At 43.7% G+C, this 21,380-nt stretch overlaps 1 protein-coding gene across 2 annotated transcripts in view; it reads right to left on the bottom strand.

Moving 5' to 3' along the window:
• Nucleotides 1-21,380, bottom strand: part of LOC311107922 (uncharacterized protein) — a 54,644-nt gene that overhangs the window by 19,895 nt on the left and 13,369 nt on the right. For both annotated transcript variants that reach the window (XM_084150524.1, XM_084150525.1), the window contains one exon: nucleotides 21,193-21,299. In XM_084150524.1, the coding sequence (XP_084006650.1) occupies nucleotides 21,193-21,299 (107 nt within the window). The remainder of the gene's footprint in view (nucleotides 1-21,192; nucleotides 21,300-21,380) is intronic.

Below are 21,380 nucleotides of genomic sequence, written 5' to 3'. Positions count from 1 at the left end.
TAGTCTATTGCAAAACATGCTTCCAGTTCCTCTAGTCTATTGCTAAACATGCTTCCAGTTCCTCTAGTCTATTGCTAAACATGCTTCCAGTTCCTCTAGTCTATTGCTAAACATGCTTCCAGCTCCTCTAGTCTATTGCTAAACATGCTTCCAGTTCCTCTAGTCTATTGCTTAACATGCTTCCAGTTCCTCTAGTCTATTGCTAAACATGCTTCCAGTTCCTCTAGTCTATTGCTAAACATGCTTCCAGTTCCTCTAGTCTATTGCTTAACATGCTTCCAGTTCCTCTAGTCTATTGCAAAACATGCTTCCAGTTCCTCTAGTCTATTGCTAAACATGCTTCCAGTTCCTCTAGTCTATTGCTAAACATGCTTCCAGTTCCTCTAGTCTATTGCTAAACATGCTTCCAGTTCCTCTAGTCTATTGCAAAACATGCTTCCAGTTCCTCTAGTCTATTGCTTAACATGCTTCCAGTTCCTCTAGTCTATTGCTTAACATGCTTCCAGTTCCTCTAGTCTATTGCTAAACATGCTTCCAGTTCCTCTAGTCTATTGCTTAACATGCTTCCAGTTCCTCTAGTCTATTGCTTAACATGCTTCCAGTTCCTCTAGTCTATTGCTAAACATGCTTCCAGTTCCTCTAGTCTATTGCTAAACATGCTTCCAGTTCCTCTAGTCTATTGCTTAACATGCTTCCAGTTCCTCTAGTCTATTGCTTAACATGCTTCCAGTTCCTCTAGTCTATTGCTAAACATGCTTCCAGTTCCTCTAGTCTATTGCTAAACATGCTTCCAGTTCCTCTAGTCTATTGCTTAACATGCTTCCAGTTCCTCTAGTCTATTGCTTAACATGCTTCCAGTTCCTCTAGTCTATTGCTAAACATGCTTCCAGTTCCTCTAGTCTATTGCTAAACATGCTTCCAGTTCCTCTAGTCTATTGCTAAACATGCTTCCAGTTCCTCTAGTCTATTGCTAAACATGCTTCCAGTTCCTCTAGTCTATTGCTTAACATGCTTCCAGTTCCTCTAGTCTATTGCTTAACATGCTTCCAGTTCCTCTAGTCTATTGCTAAACATGCTTCCAGTTCCTCTAGTCTATTGCTAAACATGCTTCCAGTTCCTCTAGTCTATTGCTTAACATGCTTCCAGTTCCTCTAGTCTATTGCTTAACATGCTTCCAGTTCCTCTAGTCTATTGCTAAACATGCTTCCAGTTCCTCTAGTCTATTGCTAAACATGCTTCCAGTTCCTCTAGTCTATTGCTTAACATGCTTCCAGTTCCTCTAGTCTATTGCTTAACATGCTTCCAGTTCCTCTAGTCTATTGCTAAACATGCTTCCAGTTCCTCTAGTCTATTGCTAAACATGCTTCCAGTTCCTCTAGTCTATTGCTAAACATGCTTCCAGTTCCTCTAGTCTATTGCTAAACATGCTTCCAGTTCCTCTAGTCTATTGCTTAACATGCTTCCAGTTCCTCTAGTCTATTGCTTAACATGCTTCCAGTTCCTCTAGTCTATTGCTAAACATGCTTCCAGTTCCTCTAGTCTATTGCTAAACATGCTTCCAGTGCCTCTAGTCTATTGCTTAACATGCTTCCAGTTCCTCTAGTCTATTGCAAAACATGCTTCCAGTTCCTCTAGTCTATTGCAAAACATGCTTCCAGTTCCTCTAGTCTATTGCTAAACATGCTTCCAGTTCCTCTAGTCTATTGCTAAACATGCTTCCAGTTCCTCTAGTCTATTGCTTAACATGCTTCCAGTTCCTCTAGTCTATTGCTAAACATGCTTCCAGTTCCTCTAGTCTATTGCTAAACATGCTTCCAGTTCCTCTAGTCTATTGCTTAACATGCTTCCAGTTCCTCTAGTCTATTGCAAAACATGCTTCCAGTTCCTCTAGTCTATTGCTAAACATGCTTCCAGTTCCTCTAGTCTATTGCTAAACATGCTTCCAGTTCCTCTAGTCAATTGCTTAACATGCTTCCAGTTCCTCTAGTCTATTGCTAAACATGCTTCCAGTTCCTCTAGTCTATTGCTAAACATGCTTCCAGCTCCTCTAGTCTATTGCTTAACATGCTTCCAGTTCCTCTAGTCTATTGCTAAACATGCTTCCAGTTCCTCTAGTCTATTGCTAAACATGCTTCCAGTTCCTCTAGTCTATTGCTTAACATGCTTCCAGTTCCTCTAGTCAATTGCTTAACATGCTTCCAGTTCCTCTAGTCTATTGCTTAACATGCTTCCAGTTCCTCTAGTCTATTGCTTAACATGCTTCCAGTTCCTCTAGTCTATTGCTTAACATGCTTCCAGTTCCTCTAGTCTATTGCTTAACATGCTTCCAGTTCCTCTAGTCTATTGCTTAACATGCTTCCAGTTCCTCTAGTCTATTGCTAAACATGCTTCCAGTTCCTCTAGTCTATTGCTAAACATGCTTCCAGTTCCTCTAGTCTATTGCTTAACATGCTTCCAGTTACTCTAGTCTATTGCTAAACATGCTTCCAGTTCCTCTAGTCTATTGCTTAACATGCTTCCAGTTCCTCTAGTCTATTGCTTAACATGCTTCCAGTTCCTCTAGTCTATTGCTAAACATGCTTCCAGTTCCTCTAGTCTATTGCTAAACATGCTTCCAGTTCCTCTAGTCTATTGCTAAACATGCTTCCAGTTCCTTTAGTCTATTGCTTAACATGCTTCCAGTTCCTCTAGTCTATTGCTAAACATGCTTCCAGTTCCTCTAGTCTATTGCTAAACATGCTTCCAGTTCCTCTAGTCTATTGCTTAACATGCTTCCAGTTCCTCTAGTCTATTGCTTAACATGCTTCCAGTTCCTCTAGTCTATTGCTAAACATGCTTCCAGTTCCTCTAGTCTATTGCTTAACATGCTTCCAGTTCCTCTAGTCTATTGCTAAACATGCTTCCAGTTCCTCTAGTCTATTGCTTAACATGCTTCCAGGTCCTCTAGTCTATTGCTTAACATGCTTCCAGTTCCTCTAGTCTATTGCTTAACATGCTTCCAGTTCCTCTAGTCTGTACACCTGTTTGATGCAATTCATGCTCTCAGTTGGTATGCCATGTGCTCCCTTTGTTCTAGTTAATGTTTGGCAGTTTTCTAAGTTTATTACATAACACTGTTAAGCCCATTTCCCTCCTGTTTATTCACCAGGTACTGCTTGTTCATTTATGCACTTTTATGTTGATTTACCCCTGATATGTATGTCCCTCCTAGATCAACACATCCTTCCTAACCCTTCCTACAAGCCAAAACAAATACAGGAGCAAATTCTACCCCCTCTGTTTGCCTTTGCTGTGTGTGAAATAAATTGGATAATTGTACCATCTCCTCATTTCATTCTGACCAATGCCCCAGGGTGGCAGCCACAGTCCTGAACCGAACTTACAGTCCACCCTAGTCCTTCGTTTTAGATAGATTTCTATAAAGAATAGCAAACACAGTTCTACACCATAGACATATTCTATAAAGAATAGCAAACACAGTTCTACACCATAGACATATTCTATAAAGAATAGCAAACACAGTTCTACACCATAGACATATTCTATAAAGAATAGCAAACACAGTTCTACACCATAGACATATTCTATAAAGAATAGCAAACACAGTTCTACACCATAGACATATTCTATAAAGAATAGCAAACACAGTTCTACACCATAGACATATTCTATAAAGAATAGCAAACACAGTTCTACACCATAGACATATTCTATAAAGAATAGCAAACACAGTTCTACACCATAGACATATTCTATAAAGAATAGCAAACACAGTCATATTACACCATACATTCTTTAACCCAATGAGCCCCACCGTAACGCTGGCGCGTGTTTGACTTCTAACCCCTTTTAAACATTGTGTGTTTAAGCTACATACTTCTGGGTTGTACCGTTGGATGAATCTATCTCTTGCATCCGTAAATACCAACCATTAATCTGCTTTGCTTTGCTCTGTGACACTCACAAGCTACACGAGCCGTTAGAAAGGGTTCTTCTAAATAGAAAGATCACAGGAAATCCCAGGTCATAGTATCTATAATACTGAGTCGTTAGAAGGTAAGGGGTTCTTCTAAATAGAAGATCATAGGAAATCCCAGGACATAGTGTCTATAATACTGTAATAAGCTCACATAGTTGCTGTCACAAACTCCAAACAGTTGTCACTGTCACAGCCTTGTCGGAAAACTGAAGGAGAGAGATGCTGCTTATAAACACGGCAAGGTGACCAGTACAAATACAATCTACACAGATCAATCAAGATGGCGAGACTCAAGAACAAAGTGGAAGAGCAATTCAGCGGGTCGGACACGAGGCGTATGTGCCCTATAAATTAGAAAGGCCTGCTCGCTGAAGTGTTTCAGGGAGCGTTTGACAGTGATTAGGGGTGGTCGTTTGACCGTGGACCCATTACAGACACAGGCAATGAGGCAGTGATTTAAATCCGTAAACATGGGCACCCTCATAAATATCATCCTGACTAATTTACCCTCTAAATACACCTCTGCTGTCTTCAACCAGGATCTCAGCGATCACTGCCTCATTGCCTGCGTCCGTAATGGGTCCGCAGTCAAAAGACCACCCCTCATCACCGTAAAACAGTCCCTGAAACACTTCAGCGAGCAGGCCTTTCTAATTGACCTGGCCTGGGTATCCTGGATGGATATTGACCTCATTCCATCAGTAGAGGATGCCTGGTTGTTCTTTAAAAATGATTTCCTCTCCATCTTAAATAAGCATGCCCCATTCAATAATTTCTGAACTAAGAACAGATATAGCCCCTGGTTCACCCCAGACTTGACTGCCCTTGACCAGCACAAAAACATCCTGTGGCGTACTGCATTAGCATCGAACAGCCCCCGCGATATGCAACTTTTCAGGGAAGTCAGGAACCAATATACACAATCAGTTAGGAAAGCAAAGGCTAGCTTTTTCAAACAGAAATGTGCATCCTATAGCACTAACTCCACTGGGACACTGTAAAGTCCATGGAGAATAAGAGCACTTCCTCCCAGCTGCCCACTGCACTGAGGCTAGGAAACACTGTCACCACCGATAAATCTACGATAATCGATTTCAATAAGCATTTTGCTACGGCTGGCCATACCCCGGCCACCAGCTCTGCCCCCCCCCCCGATGCAACTTGCCCATGCCCCCCCCCCCACTTAACATTCACCCAAATTCAGAAAGCTGATGTTCTGAAAGAGCTGCAAAATCTGGACCCCTACAAATCAGCTGGGCTAGACAATCTGGACCCTATTACTAGCCTGTTCAACCTCTCTTTCGTATCATCTGAGATCCCCAGAGATTGGAAAGCTGCCGCGGTCATCCCCCTCTTAAAGGGGGTGGCACTCTAGATCCAAACTGTTACAGACCTATATCCATCATGCCCTGCCTTTCGAAAGTATTTGAAAGCCAAGTTAACAAACAGATCACCGTCCATTTCGAATTCCACCGTACCTTCTCCGCTATGCAATCTGATTTCCGAGCTAGTCATGGGTGCACCTCAGCCACGTTCAAGGTCCTAAACGATATTATAACCGCGATCGATAATAGACAGTACTGTGCAGCCGTCTTCATCGACCTGGCCAAGGCTTTCGACTCTGTCAACCACCGCATTCGTATTGGCAGACTAAATAGCCTTGGTTTCTCAAATGACTGCCTCGCCTGGTTCACCAACTACTTCTCAGATAGAGTTCAATGTGTCAAATCGGAGGGCCTGTTGTCTGGACCTCTGGCAGTCTCTATGGGGGTGCCACAGGGTTCAATTCTCGGGCCGACTCTATTCTCTGTGTATATCAATGATGTCGCTCTTGCTGCTGGTGACTCTCAGATCCACTTCTACGCAGACGACACCATTTTGTATACATCTGGCCCTTCATTGGACACTGTGTTAACAAACCTCCAAACGAGCTTCAATGCCATACAACACTCCTTCCGTAGCCTCCAACTGCTCTTAAACGCTAGTAAAACTAAATGCATGCTCTTCAATCGAACGCTGCTTGCACCCGCCTGCCCGACTACAATCACTACTCTCGGCGGGTCTGACTTAGAATATGTGGACAACTACAAATACCTAGGTGTCTGGTTAGACCGTAAACTCTCCTTCCAGACTCACATTAAGCATATCCAATCCAAAGTTACATCTAGAATCGGCTTCCTATTTCGCAACAAAGCCTCCTTCACTCATGCTGCCAAACATGCCCTTGTAAAACTGACTATCCTACCGATCCTTGACTTCGGCGATGTCATTTACAAAATAGCCTCCAACACTCTACTCATCAAATTGGATGTAGTCTATCACAGTGCCATCCGTTTTGTCACCAAAGCCCCATATACTACCCACCACTGTGACCTGTACGCTCTCGTTGGCTGGCCCTCACTACATATTCGTCGCCAAACCCACTGGCTCCAGGTCATCTATAAATCACTGCTAGGCAAATCCCCGCCTTATCTTAGCTCATTGGTCAACATAGCAACACCCACCCGTAGTATGCGCTCCAACAGGTATATCTCACTGGTCATCCCCAAAGCCAACACCTCCTTTGGTCGCCATTCCTTCCAGTTCTCTGCTGCTAACTGGAACGAACTGCAAAAATCTCTGAAGCTGGAGACTCTTATCTCCCTCACTAACTTTAAGCATCAGTTGTCAGAGCAGCTTACCGATCACTGCACCTGTACACAGCCCATCTGTAATTAGCCCACCCAACTACCTCATCCCCATATTGTTATTTATTTTGCTCATTTGCACCCCAGTATCTCTATTTGCACATCATCTTCTGCACATCTATCACTCCAGTGTTAATACTAAATTGTAATTATTTTGCACTATGGCCTATTTATTGCCTTACCTCCATAACTTGCTACATTTGCACACACTGTATATATATTTTCTGACTTTATGTTTTGTTTTACCCCATATGTAACTCTGTGTTGTTGTTGTTTTTATCGCACTGCTTTGCTTTATCTTGGCCAGGTCGCAGTTGTAAATGAGAACTTGTTCTCAACTGGCTTACCTGGTTAAATAAAGGTTAAATAAAATAAAATAAAAAATGTGGCAGGGGCTTCTAACGATCACGGATTACAAAAACAAAGCCAGTCACGTCAAGGACACCAACAATGAGCTAAACACCTTTTTCTCACGCTTCGAGCATAACGGCTCTGAGCTGCAGAAGGAGAGCCCCTGAGGACAATGAGGGCTACGTGTTTACGGACTCCACAGAGGACGTATGTAAGTCATTCAAACGTGTTAACCCTCGCAAGGCTGCCGGCCTAGACGGCATCCCTAGCCGCGCCCTCAGAGCATGTGCAGACCAGCTAGCTGTTGTGTTTTTGGACATTTAAAATGGAAAAGGCCGTTTTCCCCAGCTGCTTCAAGATGTCCACTATCATCCCGTTCCCAAGAAGGGGAAAGTAATTGAAATGAATGACTACCGATCCGTAGCACTCACTTCCATCATCATGAAGTGCTTCGAGAGGCTAGTCAAAGACCACATCACCTCTTCCCTCCCTGACACACTCGACCCTCTCCAATTCGCTTACTGCCCCGACATATCAACGGACTACGCCATTGCACTGCACACTGCCCTCACCAACCTGTAAAACAGGAATGCATGTGTGAGGATGTTGTTCACTGACTACAGCTCAGCCTTCAATACCATCGGACTTCAATACTGGTCTTCACCACAAATCTCACGGCCCTGGAACTTAACTCCTCCCTATGCAACTGGGTCCTGGACTTCCTAACAGGCCCTCCCTATGGTGAAAGTAGGCAACATTACCTCCTCCACACTGATCCTTAACACGGGGGCCCCACAAGGGTGTGTCCTCAGTCCCCTCCTGTACTCCCTGTATGCCCATGACTGCGTGGCCTCACACAGTTCCAACTCCATCATCAATTTCGCTGACGACACGACAGTAGTAGGCCTGATTACCAACAACGATGAGGAGGACTATCAGGCTACAGCAGAATAAATAGAATAATTTGCTATTTATTCTGCTGTAGCCTGTTAGAATCATTTACTAACAGGCTACAGCAGAATAAATATAATAATTTACTATTTATTCTGCTGTAGCCTGATAGTAAATGATTCTATTTATTCTGCTGTAGCCTGATAGTGTCACACCCTGGCTCTGGGACTCTATATGTTGAGCCAGGGTGTGGATATTCTATAGGTTGTATTTCTGTGTTGGCCAGAGTGGTTCCCAATCAGAGGCAACGAGTGTCAGCTGTGGCTGGTTGTCTCTGATTGGGAGCCATATTTATAGAGGCTATTTGCCCACAAATGTTGTGGGATCTTGTTTCTAGTCTGTTGTGTTAGACCGTGAACTGTCACGTTATCGTTTTGTTGTTTTTTGATCGTGTCTCTAATAAAGAGTATGTTTGCCTGCAAGAGTATGTTTGCGCCTTGGTCCTCCTCTGTATACGACGATCGTGACAGATAGTAAATTATTCTATTTATTCTGCTGTAGCCTGATAGTAAAAAATTCTATTTATTCTGCTGTAGCCTGATAGTAAATGATTATATTTATTCTGCTGTAGCCTGATAGTAAATGATTCTATTTATTCTGCTGTAGCCTGATAGTAAATGATTCTATTTATTCTGCTGTAGACTGATAGTAAATGATTCTATTTATTCTGCTGTAGCCTGATAGTAAATGATTCTATTTATTCTGCTGTAGCCTGATAGTAAATGATTCTATTTATTCTGCTGTAGCCTGATAGTAAATGATTATATTTATTCTGCTGTAGCCTGATAGTAAATTATTATATTTATTCTGCTGTAGCCTGATAGTAAATTATTATATTTATTCTGCTGTAGCCTGATAGTAAATGATTATATTTATTCTGATGTAGCCTGTTAGTAAATGATTATATTTATTCTGCTGTAGCCTGATAGTAAATGATTATATTTATTCTGCTGTAGCCTGATAGTAAATGATTCTATTTATTCTGCTGTAGCCTGATAGTAAATGATTCTATTTATTCTGCTGTAGACTGATAGTAAATGATTCTATTTATTCTGCTGTAGCCTGATAGTAAATGATTCTATTTATTCTGCTGTAGCCTGATAGTAAATGATTCTATTTATTCTGCTGTAGCCTGATAGTAAATGATTATATTTATTCTGCTGTAGCCTGTTAGTAAATGATGTGGTAATGGAGGGAGAACGACCAGGCACCCCTCCCTTCCCTTTTATGAGCAGACTGCTTATTTTATCCCCACAACAACCACAACTCCCCCTCCACCCCCCCTTGCCGCCCTGGACGACCATGCTGACTTCCTGCATCCTCCCAACCTCAGAGAAACGCTACACACAAGCACACACACACACACACACACACACACACACACACTAATTTAGGATGAAGCAGTATCAAATCAGTGTAGTCAGAGGGTCTGAGAGAGAACGGAGAGAGATGAAAGAGAGAACAGAGAGAGAGATGACTGAGAGAACAGAGCGAGATCAGAGAGAGAGAGAACAGAGAGAGAGATGACTGAGAGAACAGAGCGAGATCAGAGAGAGAGAGAACAGAGAGAGATGACAGAAACAACAGAGAGAGATGAGATGAGAGGTAGAGATTAAGGGATCTGGGTCCTACGGCAGCTGACCTGCTGGATGAAATACATAGGCCACATGTTTTCTTTCAAATATGTTTCTCAAACCAGAACCCTGAAGGAAGACTGTTGAACTGCATTGCAGATAGATATTCCCTGAATGTCTCCATCAAGACAGAACTGAAGGTGGAAACGAACATCCCCTGAAGATGGAAAACGTTGAACTTGAAGTAGTTTCTCAGCAAAGGTTTCTCAGAGAATGTGGCAGTGCAGAGTTCCCCAACGTTAGAAATAATAGGAATAATAATAATAATTAGAAAGTAATGAGTTCCCACATGATAACACTGCAGTTCTATCTGTACCTACTGTAAGATACTTCACCAAGTCCTTTTGGAAGATACTTCACCAAGTCCTTCTGGAAGATACTTCACCAAGTCCTTCTGGAAGATACTTCACCAAGTCCTTCTGGAAGATACTTCACCAAGTCCTTTTGGAAGATACTTCACCAAGTCCTTCTGGAAGATATTTCACCAAGTCCTTCTGGAAGATACTTAACCAAGTCCTACTGGAAGTCCCCTGTACCTCAGTTGGTAGAGCATGGCGCTTGCAATGCCAGGGTTGTGGGTTTGTTTCCCACGGGGGGCCAGTTTGAAAAATGTATGCACTCACTAACTGTAAGTCGCTCTGGATAAGACCGTCTGCTAAATGACGTAAATGTAAAAATGTAAGATACCTAACCAAGTCCATTGAGAAGATGGTTTCACAAAAGCTAACAGTAGGTGTTGTCTATACCCCTTCTCTCCACTGAGGGTGATGTAGGATATACCACCGTGCTGCAGGATATTCCACAGTGATGCAGGATATTCCACAGTCCAGATGTAACCAAACCATCCCATGTTAGGAATGGGCAGGATACTTAGAAATGTGCCTGATGTTGTTTTCCAGTGTGTTGCCTGTGAGTGGAGCGCTGGGTTGCTCCTGTCAACACCGATCAGTGTTCTGGAGACCACCTGGGATCCCCCACATATTCCTATTCACATGGGATCCCCCACATATTCCTATTCACATGGGATCCCCCACATATTCCTATTCACATGAGTACAGCAGAAACTCTGGAACAGCCTACGGGTTCTAGAACAGATCCATGCAGTACAGCGCACACTCACTCACTCACTCACTCACTCACTCACTCACTCACTCACTCACTCACTCACTCACTCACTCACTCACTCACTCAGTCACTCACTCACTCACTCACAGGCAGGAACGCACAGACGCGCACACACACACACACACACACACGTGCCTGGTATAGTACAGTGCGTACAGTCCACATGTAGCGTTGGAACAGGATATGTAGCGTTGGAACAGGATATGTAGTGTTGGAACAGGATATGTAGCGTTGGAACAGGATATGTGAGAGAAGTGAGTCAGAGGATTTGATTAGTGAGATCTGAGAAGTGTCTCCCAAATGGCACCCTATTCCATACATAGTGCACTACTTTTACCCAGCGCTCTATGGGCCCTACTCGAAAGTAGTGCACTATAAAGGGAATAGGGTTTCATTAGGGACACAGTATTATACAGTGGGGGGAAAAAGTATTTAGTCATCCACCAATTGTGCAAGTTCTCCCACTTAAAAAGATGAGAGAGGCCTGTAATTTTCATCATAGGTACACGTCAACTATGACAGACAAAATGAGAAAAAAAATCCAGAAAATCACATTGTAGGATTTTTAATGAATTTATTTACAAATGATGGTGCCATTAATACAGGTAACGAGTGGAGGACAGAGGAGCCTCTTAAAGAAGAAGTTACAGGTCTGTGAGAGCCAGAAATCTTGCTTGTTTGTAGGTAACCAAATACTTATTTTCCACCATAATTTGCAAATAAATAAATTAAAAATCCTACAATGTGATTTTCTGGATTTTTTTCTCTCAATTTGTCTGTCATAGTTGACGTGTACCTATGATGAAAATTACAGGCCTCTCTCATCTTTTTAAGTGGGAGAACTTGCACAATTGGTGGCTGACTAAATACTTTTTTCCCCCACTGTATATCACACCACAGCACTTGCTAGACAACACCACCACATTAGTAGGCTGCAGCATCAAGTCAAGGTGGAAATGTACTCCCCCATAGCTGAGCAGAGGGGAACTCTAATGGAGAAGGAGTACTAACTCACTGGCTATTTTCTTACTGAGAGTCTGTCTTGTGTAAAAATGCTGCATTAAGCTATAAGATATTCAGAGAAAGAGCGGATGCTACAACCTCATCACTCTGTCAGCATTCTGACTTAAAGCCTTTGGTGAATATCATCAGTGATGCTTATTTCTTACCCTTCTGGAAACCCAATCTCTGAGTCTGAATCATACACCTACACTGAGGAATCAAAATACATCTGAAGACTGTGTGTGAGGATGGAAGACTGTGTGTGAGGCTTGAAGACCGTGTGTGAGGTTTGAAGACCGTGTGTGAGGTTTGAAGAGTGTGTGTGAGATTTGAAGACCGTGTGTGAGGTTTGAAGAGTGTGTGTGAGGTGAGTTGTGCATGTGTGAGGTGAATGTGATGTTTGAGGTCACGGAGATGCACATCGCCTGCACAGCTGTGCACTGCGTGATTAAATGAACACGCCTGAGCAGAGTAACGTGTGTGTGTGTTGTCCCTCCTCTGTGAGTCCTGCTATGCTCTCTGTCTGCTAACTGCTGACTCATGTAGTTCATCATTTTACATTACATTTACGTCATTTAGCAGATGCTCTTATCCAGAGCGACTTACAAATTGGTGCATGCACCTTCACCAACCACTTTACAAATATTTTTGTTTATTTTATGTTTTATATATTTGTGTAAATTTTTATTTATTTTGTATTTTTATAGTATATTCTTAAATTTCATTGGTTTTATAATTTTTTTAAATATATTTTTTTAATTGTATTTTGTTTAAAATTCTTTTTAAAAAATTCTTTTTTTATTTCATTAGTATAATTGTAATTTTTTTTTATATATACTGTATATATATATACTTTTTTTTGTGTGGGGGGGGGGGGGGGGGGGTTACTTTTATACTATCCCAGGTATTCCTTAAAGAGGTTGGGTTTCAAGTGTCTCGTCCAGTTGCGTCATGTGATTAGACCTGCTCAGGTTGTCCTGAAGTGACTTGGCCACTGTTACAGTGGGGAAAAAAAGTATTTAGTCAGCCACCAATTGTGCAAGTTCTCCCACTTAAAAAGATGAGAGGCCTGTAATTTTCATCATCGGTACACGTCAACTATGACAGACAAATTGAGAGAGAAAAATCCAGAAAATCACATTGTAGGATTTCTAATTAATTTGTTTGCAAATTATGGTGGAAAATAAGTATTTGGTCACCTACAAACAAGCAAGATTTCTGGCTCTCACAGACCTGTAACTTCTTCTTTAAGAGGCTCCTCTGTCCTTCACTCGTTACCTGTATTAATGGCACCATCATTTGTAAATAAATTCATTAAAAATCCTACAATGTGATTTTCTGGATTTTTTCTCTCATTTTGTCTGTCATAGTTGACGTGTACCTATGATGAAAATTACAGGCCTCTCTCATCTTTTTAAGTGGGAGAACTTGCACAATTGGTGGCTGACTAAATACTTTTTTCCCCCACTGTACCCTCTACTGATGCTGCTGACCACTGTTACCCTCTACTGATGCTGCTGACCACTGTTACCCTCTACTGATGCTGCTGACCACTGTTACCCTCTACTGATGCTGCTGACCACTGTTACCCTCTACTGATGCTGCTGACCACTGTTACCCTCTACTGATGCTGCTGACCACTGTTACCCTGTACTGATGCTGCTGGCCACTGTTACCCTCTACTGATGCTGCTGACCACTGTTACCCTCTACTGATGCTGCTGACCACTGTTACCCTCTACTGATGCTGCTGACCACTGTTACCCTCTACTGATGCTGCTGACCACTGTTACCCTCTACTGATGCTGCTGACCACTGTTACCCTCTACTGATGCTGCTGACCACTGTTACCCTGTACTGATGCTGCTGACCACTGTTACCCTCTACTGATGCTGCTGACCACTGTTACCCTGTACTGATGCTGCTGGCCACTGTTACCCTCTACTGATGCTGCTGACCAATGTTAGTGAGGAAGCTCTCTCTGTCTCCCTGCGGCCTGTGGGCTTCACTAGTCTGACTGGGGATGGGGGAGCTAGACACACACCCCTGTGTTTCACAGCATGATAACTCCAACCCACTAATTCATGACAACAGAGCAGCAGTACTGTTGTACCACACATGGCTTTATGTCTCTGTCCTTTAACAAACACATCTGTCACTCTCCTTTACCTCTCTGGCCTTTAACAAACACATCTCTCACCCTCCTTTATCTCTCTGGCCATTAACAAACACATCTGTCACTCTCCTTTACCTCTCTGGCCATTAACAAACACATCTGTCACTCTCCTTTACCTCTCTGTCCTTTAACAAACACATCTCTCACCCTCCTTTATCTCTCTGGCCATTAACAAACACATCTGTCACTCTCCTTTACCTCTCTGGCCTTTAACAAACACATCTCTCACTCTTTTTGAAACACTCAATGGTTTATATCACCATTGAAAAGTAGCCCTGAGGGATTAGAGCATAATGAAAACATCTGTCTATCCCTATCTCTTTCTCTCTCACCCCTCTCTCTCTCTCTCTTTCTCTCTCACCCCCCTCTCCATCTCCCCACCCTCTCTTCTTCTCTGTATATCCCCCATCTCTCTCTCTCACCCACACACTGTCTTTTTAACTCACACTTAAAAAGGCTTTCTAAAGATAGAATCCTGAAGATAAAGAGGAAACACACAGTGTCATTGCAACAGCATGGAGCTGTTCCACTCCAGAATGGTTGTGGTGGCAAAATACAGAGAGTTCGACCTCCAGCTGTGTGTGTGTGAGTGAGAGAGAAGAGAGTGTGTGTGTGTAACTACCTGCATGCATTTATTTATGTGTGTGTGTGTGTGTGTGTGTGTGTGTGTGTGTGTACACCTCCAGCTTATTAACAGTTACACTCTGAGAGTTATAAGGTCCCTTGGGGCCCCGTTTTCATCAAAGGGCCTTTCTCTGAGATACTGGGTTTAGGTCCCAAAGATGAGAGAGAATGGAGAGAGATGACAGAGAACAGAGATAGATGACAGAGAGAACAGATAGCGAGAGATGACTGAGAGAGATAACAGAGAGAGATTTGAGAGAACAGAGAGAACAGAGAGAGATGAGCGAGAGAGAACAGAGAGAGATGAGAACAGAGAGATTTGAGAGAGGGAGAACAGAGAGAGAGATGAGCGAGAGAGAACAGAGAGAGAGAGAACAGAGAGAGATGAGAGAGATGAGAGAGAACAGAGAGCGCTTTGAGAGAACAGAGAACTGAGAGAGATGAGAACAGAAAGAGATTTGAGAGAGAGAACAGAGAGAGAGAGAACAGAGAGCGATGACAGAGAGAACAGAGAGAGATGAGAACAGAGCGAGATGAGAGAGAGAGAGAATAGAGTGAGATGAGATGAGAGGTAGAGATTAAGAGATCTGGGTCCTACGGCAGCTGACCTGCTGGATGAAATACAGGATGAAAAACATAGGCCACTTGTTTTCTTTCAAATATGTTTCTCAAACCAGAACCCTGAAGGAAGGCTGTTGAACTGAACCCTGAAGGAAGACTGTTGAACTGAACCCTTAAGGAAAACTGTTGAACTAAACCCTGAATGAAGGCTGTTGAACTGAACCCTGAAGGAAAACTGTTGAACTGAACCCTGAAGGAAGACTGTTGAACTGAACCCTGAAAGAAGACTGTTGAACTGAACCCTGAAAGAAAACTGTTGAACTGAACCCTGAAGGAAGACTGTTGAACTGAACCCTGAAGGAAGACTGTTGAACTGAACCCTGAAGGAAGACTGTTGAACTGAACCCTGAAGGAAGACTGTTGAACTGAACCCTGAAGGAAGACTGTTGAACTGAACCCTGAAGGAAAACTGTTGAACTGAACCCTGAAGGAAGACTGTTGAACTGAACCCTGAAGGAAGACTGTTGAACTGAACACTGAAGGAAGACTGTTGAACTGAACCCTGAAAGAAAACTGTTGAACTGAGCCCTGAAGGAAGACTGTTGAACTGAACCCTGAAGGAAGACTGTTGAACTGAACCCTGAAGGAAGACTGTTGAACTGAACCCTGAAGGAAGACTGTTGAACTGAACCCTGAAGGAAGACTGTTGAACTTAACCCTGAAGGAAAACTGTTGAACTGAACCCTGAAGGAAGACTGTTGAACTGAACACTGAAGGAAGACTGTTGAACTGAACCCTGAATGAAGACTGTTGAACTGAACCCTGAAGGAAGGCTGTTGAACTGAAACCTTAAGGAAGACTGTTGAACTGAAGCCTGAAGGAAGGCTGTTGAACTGAACCCTGATGGAAGGCTGTTGAACTGAACCCTAAAGGAAGGCTGTTGAACTGAACCCTGAAGGAAGACTGTTGAACTGAACCCTGAAGGATGACTATTGAACTGAACCCTGAAGGAAGGCTGTTGAACTGAACTCTGAAGGAAGGCTGTTGAACTGAACCCTGAAGGAAGGCTGTTGAACTGAACCCTGAAGGAAGACTGTTGAACTGAACCCTGAAGGAAGACTGTTGAACTGAACCCTGAAGGAAGGCTGTTGAACTGAACCCTGAAGGAAGGCTGTTGAACTGAACCCTGAAGTAAGACTGTTGAACTGAGCTCTGAAGGAAGGCTGTTGAACTGAACCCTGAAGGAAGACTGTTGAACTGAACCCTGAAGGAAGACTGTTAAACTGAACCCTGAAGGAAGACTGTTGAACTGAACCCTGAAGGAAGGCTGTTGAACTGAACCCTGAAGGAAGGCTGTTCAACTTAACCCTGAAGGAAGGCTGTTGAACTGAACCCTGAAGGAAGACTGTTGAACTGAACCCTGAAGGAAGATTGTTGAACTGAACCCTGAAAGAAGGCTGTTGAAATGAACCCTGAAGGAAGGCTGTTGAACTGAACCCTGAAGGAAGGCTATTGAACTGATCCCTGAAGGAAGGCTGTTGAACTGAACCCTGAAGGAAGACTGTTGAACTGAACCCTGAAAGAAGACTGTTGAACTGAACCCTGAAGGGAAGCTGTTGAACTGAACCCTGAAGGAAGGCTGTTGAACTGAACCCTGAATGAAGACTGTTGAACTGAACCCTGAAGGAAGGCTGTTGAACTGAAACCGGAAGGAAGACTGTTGAACTGAAGCCTGAAGGAAGGCTGTTGAACTGAACCCTGATGGAAGGCTGTTGAACTGAACCCTAAAGGAAGGCTGTTGAACTGAACCCTGAAGGAAGACTGTTGAACTGAACCCTGAAGGATGACTATTGAACTGAACCCTGAAGGAAGGCTGTTGAACTGAACTCTGAAGGAAGGCTGTTGAACTGAACCCTGAAGGAAGGCTGTTGAACTTAACCCTGAAGGAAGACTGTTGAACTGAACCCTGAAGGAAGACTGTTGAACTGAACCCTGAAGGAAGGCTGTTGAACTGAACCCTGAAGGAAGGCTGTTGAACTGAACCCTGAAGTAAGACTGTTGAACTGAACCCTGAAGGAAGGCTGTTGAACTGAACCCTGAAGGAAGACTGTTGAACTAAACCCTTAAGGAAGACTGTTGAACTGAACCCTGAAGGAAGACTGTTGAACTGAACCCTGAAGGAAGGCTGTTGAACTGAACCCTGAAGGAAGGCTGTTGAACTGAACCCTGAAGGAAGACTGTTGAACTGAACCCTGAAAGAAGACTGTTGAACTGAACCCTGAAGGAAGGCTGTTGAACTGAACCCTGAAGGAAGGCTGTTGAACTGAACCCTGAAGGAAGACTGTTGAACTGAACCCTGAAGGATGACTATTGAACTGAACCCTGAAGGAAGGCTGTTGAACTGAACCCTGAAGGAAGACAGTTGAACTGAACCCTGAAGGAAGACTGTTGAACTGAACCCTGAAGGAAGACTGTTGAACTGAACCCTGAAGGAAGGCTGTTGAACTGAACCCTGAAGGAAGGCTGTTCAACTGAACCCTGAAGGAAGGCTGTTGAACTGAACCCTGAAGGAAGACTGTTAAACTGAACCCTGAAGGAAGATTGTTGAACGGAACCCTGAAGGAAGGCTGTTGAAATGAACCCTGAAGGAAGGCTGTTGAAATGAACCCTGAAGGAAGGCTGTTGAACTGAACCATGAAGAAAGGCTGTTGAACTGAACCCTGAAGGAAGACTGTTGAACTGAACCCTGAAAGAAGACTGTTGAACTGAACCCTGAAGGAAGGCTGTTGAACTGAACCCTGAAGGAAGGCTGTTGAACTGAACCCTGAAGGAAGACTGTTCAACTGAACCCTGAAGGATGACAATTGAACTGAACCCTGAAGGAAGGCTGTTGAACTGAACCCTGAAGGAAGGCTGTTGAACTGAACCCTGAAGGAAGGCTGTTGAACTGAACCCTGAAGGAAGACTGTTGAACTGAACACTGAAGGAAGACTGTTGAACTGAACCCTGAAGGAAGGCTGTTGAACTGAACCCTGAAGGAAGGCTGTTGAACTGAACCCTGAAGGAAGACTGTTGAACTGAACCCTGAAGGAAGGCTGTTGAACTGAACCCTGAAGGAAGACTGTTGAACTAAACCCTGAAGGAAGACGGTTGAACTGAACCCTGAAGGAAGACTGTTGAACTGAACCCTGAAGGGAGATTGTTGAACTGAACCCTGAAGGAAGGCTGTTGAACTGAACGCTGAAGGAAGACTGTTGAACTGAACCCTGAAGGAAGGCTGTTGAACTGAACCCTGAAGGAAGGCTGTTGAACTGAACCCTGAAGGAAGGCTGTTGAACTTAACCCTGAAGGAAGACTGTTGAACTGAACCCTGAATGAAGACTGTTGAACTGAACCCTGAAGGAAGACTGTTGAACTGAACCCTGAAGGAAGACTGTTGAACTGAACCCTGAAGGAAAACTGTTGAACTGAACCCTGAAGGAAGACTGTTGAACTGAACCCTGAAATAAGACTGTTGAACTGAACCCTGAAGGAAAATGGTTGAACTGAACCCTGAAGGAAGACTGTTGAACTGAACCCTGAAGGAAGACTGTTGAACTGAACCCTGAAGGAAGACTGTTGAACTGAACCCTGAAGGAAGACTGTTGAACTGAACCCTGAAGGAAAACTGTTGGACTGAACCCTGAAGGAAGACTGTTGAACTGAACCCTGAAGGAAGACTGTTGAACTGAACCCTGAATGAAGACTGTTGAACTGAACCCTGAAGGAAGGCTGTTGAACTGAACCCTGAAGGAAGACTGTTGAACTGAACCCTGAAGGAAGACTGTTGAACTGAACCCTGAATGAAGACTGTTGAACTGAACCCTGAAGGAAGACTGTTGAACTGAACCCTGAAGGAAGACTGTTGAACTGAACCCTGAAGGAAGACTGTTGAACTGAACCCTGAAGGAAAACTGTTGAACTGAACCCTGAATGAAGACTGTTGAACTGAACCCTGAAGGAAGACTGTTGAACTGAACCCTGAAGGAAGACTGTTGAACTGAACCCTGAAGGAAGACTGTTGAACTGAACCCTGAATGAAGACTGTTGAACTGAACCCTGAAGGAAGACTGTTGAACTGAAACCTGAAGGAAGACTGTTGAACTGAAGCCTGAAGGAAGGCTGTTGAACTGAACCCTGATGGAAGGCTGTTGAACTGAACCCTGAAGGAAAACTGTTGAACTGAACCCTGAAGGAAGACTGTTGAACTGAACCCTGAAGGAAGACTGTTGAACTGAACCCTGAATGAAGACTGTTGAACTGAACCCTGAAGGAAGACTGTTGAACTGATCCCTGAAGGAAGACTGTTGAACTGAACCCTGAAGGAACACTGTTGAACTGAACCCTGAAGGAAGGCTGTTGAACTGAACCCTGAAGGAAGACTGTTGAACTGAACCCTGAAGGATGACTATTGAACTGAACCCTGAAGGAAGGCTGTTGAACTGAACCCTGAAGGAAGACTGTTGAACTGAACCCTGAAGGAAGGCTGTTGAACTGAACCCTGAAGGAAGGCTGTTGAACTGAGCCCTGAAGGAAGGCTGTTGAACTGAACCCTGAAGGAAGACTGTTGAACTGAATCCTGGAGGAAGACTGTTGAACTGAACCCTGAAGGAAGACTTTTGAACTGAACCCTGAAAGAAGACTGTTGAACTGAACCCTGAAGGAAAACTGTTGAACTTAACAATGAAGGAAGACTGTTGAACTGAACCCTGAAAGAAGACTGTTGAACTGAACCCTGAAGGAAAACTGTTGAACTGAACCCTGAAGGAAGACTGTTGAACTGAACCCTGAAGGAAGACTGTTGAACTGAACCCTGAATGAAGACCGTTGAACTGAACCCTGAAGGAAAACTGTTGAACTGAACCCTGAAGGAAGACTGTTGAACTGAACCCTGAAGGAAGACTGTTGAACTGAACCCAGAATGAAGACTGTTGAACTGAACCCTGAAAGAAGACTGTTGAACTGAACCCTGAAGGTAAACTGTTGAACTGAACCCTGAAGGAAGACTGTTGAACTGAACCCTGAAGGAAGACTGTTGAACTGAACCCTGAAGGAAGACTGTTGAACTGAACCCTGAAGGAAGACTGTTGAACTGAACCCTGAAGGAAGACTGTTGAACTGAACCCTGAAGGAAAACTGTTGAACTGAACCCTGAAGGAAGACTGTTGAACTGAACACTGAAGGAAGACTGTTGACCTGAACCCTGAAGGAAGACTGTTGAACTGAACCCAGAATGAAGACTGTTGAACTGAACCCGGAAGGAAGGCTGTTGAACTGAAACCTGAAGGAAGACTGTTGAACTGAAGCCTGAAGGAAGGCTGTTGAACTGAACCCTGATGGAAGGCTGTTGAACTGAACCCTGAAGGAAGGCTGTTGAACTGAACCCTGAAGGAAGGCTGTTGAACTGAACCCTGAAGGAAGACTGTTGAACTGAACCCTGAAGGAAGACTGTTGAACTGAACCCTGAAGGAAGACTGTTGAACTGAACACTGAAGGAAGACTGTTGAACTGCATTGCAGAGAGATATTCCCTGAGTGTCTCCATCAAACCAGAACCCGGAAGTTAGACTGGGGCAAAACAGATGGGGTTGGCTTAGATTGTTGATAACATGTGAACTATATTTAGTCTCCAATGTTTATTGAAAACATAAATAAAGTTGCACAATGCGCATTTGTCTCTCAAATACATCGTTACAGTTGTTGGCTAGCTAGCTAGCAAATATTAACCATATTAGCATAGACCTCAGTCAAAACCCCTCAAAACAAGACAGCTCGGAGATTCCAACCAGCGATCATTCAGTTAATGACCTAACGCTCTTAACAGCTAGGCTACCTGCCGCCACATAGCAGCTTCCTGTCATTGTTGCTAGCTATCTGGCCATCCCGAATCACAACAACACACAGCCTTCTGCCCCATTGAAGCGCGGACATTGTTTTCATGACGTTGTCAGCTAACCCGTCTCTAGGGAATAGGGCGCCATTTGAGACGCAGCCAGTCACTTGTGACTGAACATGCTAACAGGCTAATATAGTGATATTATAGGACGTGGTGGGCAGTGACTCACGATGTTGACTTGTAGTGGACCAGAACCAGAGCCTGTTCTGAGCAGTCTCCTCCTGCAGCTGCCAGTCTCTCCATCACCAAGACACACTGAGGATGACAGGGTGTCTGCTGAAGGGGACAGACACACAGACAGTTCAACCACCACACACAAGCATGCGTACACCAACATGCACACACTGACACAGGCAG

The sequence above is a fragment of the Coregonus lavaretus genome, assembly GCF_964263955.1.
Source record: "Coregonus lavaretus genome assembly, chromosome: 32".
Classification (NCBI taxonomy): Eukaryota; Metazoa; Chordata; class Actinopteri; order Salmoniformes; family Salmonidae; genus Coregonus; species Coregonus lavaretus.
The sequence above is the reverse complement of the archived record's forward strand: the minus strand, read 5'-3'. Positions and strand labels throughout refer to the sequence as shown.